Source organism: Phoenix dactylifera, unplaced genomic scaffold (assembly GCF_009389715.1).
Source record: "Phoenix dactylifera cultivar Barhee BC4 unplaced genomic scaffold, palm_55x_up_171113_PBpolish2nd_filt_p 000808F, whole genome shotgun sequence".
In the NCBI taxonomy this organism is placed as follows: Eukaryota; Viridiplantae; Streptophyta; class Magnoliopsida; order Arecales; family Arecaceae; genus Phoenix; species Phoenix dactylifera.
In genome coordinates this window covers 85,330-90,880 of record NW_024068175.1, presented here as the reverse complement: position 1 = coordinate 90,880, position 5,551 = coordinate 85,330, and the positions used below count along the sequence as shown (strand labels likewise).

Genomic DNA, 5,551 nt, shown 5'->3' with positions numbered 1-5,551 from the left:
CAGCTTGCAGGGGGGTATTGAGTTCTAGAAGCTTCAAGCAAACTGACTCAACTGAATCAGTTAGAGGATCAACTGATTCAGCTTTATTCCCAGCTGGACAGACTACATCAACTCCAGTTGGATCAACCGGATCATAGAACAATCCAGAATACATGCCATTACTATATAAATGAATGTAATTCTGAACTATAGGGATTAACTCCATTCTTTCTGTTTTCTCTATTACTGTAGCTTCATCCCAGATCTTCTTTGTAAAACAGTTTCTGTTTCTATTCTTTCTTCTCAAATTCTATCATCAGGTTATGAAATACATCATCAAATCCTTAAAATAATATATAGTCAGTAATAAAACAGAACAAAACAAGCCTCTCTATACCCTACATCAGACACTTTACTCTTAGACTGCTTATGCAATTCAGTTCTTATCTCTTATTACCTCCATCATCTCATTACCGAGATCAAGCTCAGCAGCAGCAATTCAGTGGTACCCGAGCGGCGCCGGCGCCTCCTTCAGGTTCATCCCTTGGTAATGAACATCCTAAACAACAATTCCAGCATTATTTTTTGAGCAAAATGAGGGGAGAGAACAATTCCAACATGATAACCCAATTAATAACCTCATCCTACAATCGACTCAAGATATGAAATCAATCATGCATACCGAGGCGAAGTGGTTGACGTCGCGGTGGTGGGCTTCGTCGGCGCGGACAACGGTGACGACATCCTTGAGCGTGGCGTCACGGGGGAGGCGCCAGTAATCGATGGCGATGGCGGGGGCGGGGACGTTGTCGATCTTGCCGGCGTCGAGGTCATTGAGGAACTCGGTGTAGGAGTGGACGGCCTCCTCCTCGAGGTAGCCGACGACGCGGTGGGCGAACTTGGGGGAGAGGAGGTACCCTACGAAGTAGGCGTTGAAGAAGACCCCCTGGACGGCGATGACCAGCGCGCGCTCGTACCAACGGGGCTTCGCCACCTCCATGAAGGTCATCAGGTGCATCCGCTCGTTCTCGGCCTCTTCTAACAAAGCACGGATCCAGCCGCCGCTGTGCTCGAACCGGCGGAGGGAGCGCAGGTGGAGCAGCATGCCGGCGACCATCCCCGGCACCGCCGCCACCGTCTCCAGCATCATCGCCCGGCACCCGTAACGCCTCTGCAAATAAACGCAAATGCAGAAATATAACACACGCAAATAACATTATAAAAATACGCTACCGCCCGTGATCAACGGTACAGCTGTGCTTCAAGAGTCGTGACACACGACGTAGGCACACCGGGGAGGGATCGGAGCCTAGGGTCTTTTTGATGTGACCGATCATGGTACAGCTGTGCTTTGATGATCATGCTTCGGATGAATGCGATGCATTCCACCGGCCGCGGAAGGTTTGCGGCTGGGATTGGAAAAAAAAAAAAAACTTTTTTTAAAGGTCATAAAAAATGGGCGGGCCCCACCAAGATAAGTCGTTGCAAGGAGCCCCAGAAGACAGGTTTGAGTGGGGCCCAACCAGCCGCCTGCCGCTTGGAAACCGGATCGAGCGAAATAACGGAGGCCACCGGAGACAAACCCCGGTTTCTTGGGGAGGAGGAAATGGGATCGTACGAAATAACGAAGGCCACGGAAGAGAAACCCCGGTTTCTTGAGGAGGAGGAAATATCTAGGACAATGGTATTACCTGGAAGAATATGTCGGTGGGGATACGAAGCGTCTTCACGGTCCAGTACGCGAGCTTGTCGAGAAACGTCGTCGGAACGTGGTGCTTCTTTAGATCGATCGTCAGATCCGCCTTATACGTCTCCCACGGCTATTTTAAAAAAAATAGTTACCCATAAATCTCAATTGTTTTTGAACTTAAAATATTTATTTTTAAAAAAAACTAGAGAGGGAAAAAAGAAAAAAAAAATCGCTAGCTTACCATGAAGCAGGACCACCTCCACTCGGTGCCGTCCTCCTTGACGACCTTGTTGGGGTTGATGCCCCAATAGCTCGTGATCGCCTTCCGCTCGTTGGGAGGAGCGGCGGAGGCCTCTTTTGCGGCGGCGGCGGACTTCGACGGATCCGACTCCTCCTCGCCTCCGACCGCCGGAGTTGCCGCCGTGGTGCTGGCCATCCGCGCCGGGAACAGCCGCATCAGCGCTGCCACGGGGGGCTTCGCGGTAGCCTGGCCGGCGGATCCCGTCAGCAGGAGCGTGTACGAGGGCTCGCCAGCAGCGGCGGCGCGCGTGGCGCCGGCGGAGAAGAGGCGGGGGCCGAGTTGCCGGATGAGGGCAGACCCAGCCATCCGAGAACTCATCATCTCCCTCAGAAGAATTGGGGGAAAGGAAGGGAGGAAACCAAGAAGTTGGGAGCGTTTCAGGGGAAGAAGGAAGTTTGTGGAAAGGGCTTTCTGGCTCCCTCCAAAGAGGAGCCGATTTTTATAGCCGCGGGGCCATTTGACAAGGACTGGCACGTGCCAACCAGACGTGTGGAGCGTACTTTCCATATGTGAGTTGTTCGTTACCATTAAAAGAGCAGCAATCGAGAAACTTCCAGGATTCGCGTTTCGGAATCATTTCTGGTCCACGCACGGAACTAGACTGGCGTTACGGTGTCTCGCGGATGGCTTTGCTTTATGAGGTGGCAGAAGTGGATCGCCGACTTGGCTGGTTGAATGGATGGTCGTCAAGGTAACGCTATGCGGGACTTGTCCTCCGAGAGGTACTGTATGCACCAATATCTAGGGAGGGGCAGATTGGTTATTTTCCATTGGATCGTTTCTTGGGTCCCAAGAAAGTCCATGCTGCCGCCGCGCCGCTAGCCGTTGGCAGTGCAGGCATTTTAACGATATCCAACGCCACCTCAAGGGCGCGAACAAGTGACGCGTTTTATGGTTGGTATCATGTCGGAGTCATGACGAAGCGCAGCACTGGCCACGTTAATTTCGGTGCGTATTCGGGTTTTATTCAGTTTATGTATAAATTTATTTGAAAAGGAATTTTATGTCACTTTAATTTTTATATAGGGAAAAAAATATTTTTATAGTTTATTATAATTTTTGATGGAGATAAAGAGGTTTAGAAGCCATCCCATCTCTAACCTTAACTCATCATATAAATTGATGAGGGGCAAAATGGATCATCCTGCTCAAGACTAGTGATCCTCCTATCTTGGCCGAGCAAACCACGATGCCGATTAGATAGAACCGCGGTCCAACGCAGAACCAGTCCAACCTCGGATTCTACTAAAGGCTCGGTCGACCTCGGCCGAATTTCTCCATTACCACGACGTATAGCAATTTATTCTGATGCTTATAATGACGTTCCGAACCCGAGCTCGAGATGCCCTGTCGTGTCAACTGCGAGCCCAAAAGCTCCTTCGAACCCAAAAATATTCGCCGACCCGCTTTGTGCAGGTACACTGTCGCGCGGGAAATGGCTCACCCTCTTTCGCAACATTTCGGCAGCTCCCTCGATTCCTCCGGTGTGGTCACCCTCGGGCTAAATTTGAACCACAGCATTTGGCGCTAGAGGAAAGACTTGAGTCGTGATCATGAGGTTAAGAAGTCACGGAGCTCCAAATGCATCGAGCAGCCGGGTACCAACACCCGGCAACTCGTTCCAAAGCCTACCCCCTGCAGCACTTATGCTGGCGGACCAAACCCTTCATGTCCAGCCAGAGCAGTTTGACCTGCTCGCCCAGCAAGTCCAAACACTTGTCGCGGCTGTTGAAGGCCTCCAGCTGGTAGGAGCTTCATCCGTTGCTGAGCTCGACAAGAAAGTCGAAGAATTGGAGCGACAAATTCAGATGCTCCATAATCAAGTCGCAAAACGCCATGAGGAGCGCAGTCGATCAAGGAGCAGATCCCCATGGCGTAGGAGAGGTCCTCCTCGACCTAGGAGTGAGGTTCGTCCGATATCTCCCCTTCAGAAGCCCGAAAAATATGTTCCCCTCCAAAGGTTTGGGAAGTACACTCCCCATACATCCACCCGGGCAGAGATCCTAATGGAAATTGAGGGTCGTGGCTACCTCCAACGACCGTCAAGGATGCGGGAGCGCTCGGATAAGTACTGCTGCTTCCACAAGAATCACGGTCATGACATGAAGGACTGCCATCAGCTCCGTAAAAAGATCGAGGCACTTGTCTGCCAAGGTCGGCTGGGTCGATTTGTCCGTGATCAGGCCGACGGAAAGGAGCCCGAAGGGCAGAGCCCAGGTCCACGTGACGTGCAGAACGACCACCGTCCCATCGGGGGCATCATCAACGTTGTAGCCGTGTATCCCACATGCTTGCGGCTTCTTGACCTCGGGGGCAGCGGAGAGGCCTCATCTCTATTAGTCCGAGTCTGATGACCCGAAATTTAAGCTACAACCTCCAAACGAGACTTTTGTGCCTCCAGGTTAGGATTTTTAAATTTCAGAATATGTTAATCAAAAAAGTAATCCTCTGAGACTTCTCCAAGAGCGTCTTTGAAATGCTTTAATGAACTCGATATACTCTGGTTGTCTCCGCCACACGAGTTATATAACGGCAAAGTCGTCCCTAGAGCTCAGCTCGGGACGCCCTGCAGCATCGACCGAGAGCCAAAGTGCTCCGCGGCTACCGGATCTAAATTAGCAAAGTCGTTCTTAGACCTCGGCTTGGGACGCCCTGCAGCGTCGACCGACAGCCAAAGTGCTCCACGGTTGCAGCATCCAAATCTACAAAGTCGTCCGTAGAGCTCGGCTCGGGACGTCCTGCAGCATCGATCGAGAGCCAAAGTGCTTCGCGGCTGCAGGATCTAAATCTGCAAAGTCGTCCCTAAAGCCCGGCTCGGGACGACCTGCAGCGTCGACCGAGAGCCAAAGTGCTCCGCGGCTGCAGGATCTAAATCTGCAAAGTCATCCCTAGAACTCGACTCGGGACGCCCTACAGCGTTGACCGAGAGCCACAGTGCTTCGCAGCTGTAGGATCCAAATCTACAAAGTCATCCCTAGAGTTCGGCTCGAGACGCCCTGCAGCGTTGACCGAGAGCCAAAGTACTATGCAGCTGCAGGATCTAAATCTACAAAATCATCCCTAAAGCTTGGCTCAGGGCGCCCCGCAGCGTCGACCGAGAGCCAAAGTGCTCCACGGCTGCAGGATCTAAATCTACAAAGTCGTCCCTAGAGCTCGGCTCGAAATGCCAAGCAGCATCGACCGAGAGCCAAAGTGCTCCACGGCTGCTGGATTCAAATCTACAAAATCGTCCCTTGAGCTCGGCTTAGGATGCCCAGCGGCATCACCGGTGAGCCGCTGAAGAGCTCCTCCGACCGCAATAATCTACAAGTGCACCCCGATCTAAGTGGAAAGCGCCATGCGACGTTAACGGAGAGCCGTTGAAGAGCTTCCCCGACCGCAGAAAACTATAAGTACGCCCTCGATCTGAGTGGAGGGCGCCCTGCGGCGTCAACTAGGAGTCGTTGAAGAGCTCCTTCGACCACAGTAATCTACAAGTATGCCTCCGATCTGAGTGGGGAATGCCCTGCGGTGTCAACGAGGAGTCGTTGAAGAGCTCCCCCAACCGCAGTAATTTACAAGTACGCCTTCGATCTAAGTGG

At 52.1% G+C, this 5,551-nt stretch overlaps 1 protein-coding gene across 1 annotated transcript; it reads right to left on the bottom strand.

Annotated features, from left to right (window-relative positions):
• Positions 1 to 245: 245 nt before the first annotated feature.
• Positions 246 to 2,399, bottom strand: LOC103703814 (ubiquinol oxidase 2, mitochondrial-like). The gene is made up of 4 exons (XM_039120476.1): positions 1,911 to 2,399; positions 1,671 to 1,799; positions 662 to 1,150; positions 246 to 538 (listed from the first exon to the last, which is right to left on the bottom strand). Exons 1-4 carry the CDS (start codon positions 2,289 to 2,291, stop codon positions 479 to 481), a joined length of 1,059 nt encoding a protein of 352 aa, XP_038976404.1. The 5' UTR covers positions 2,292 to 2,399; the 3' UTR covers positions 246 to 478.
• Between the last annotated feature and the right edge of the window lie 3,152 nt (positions 2,400 to 5,551).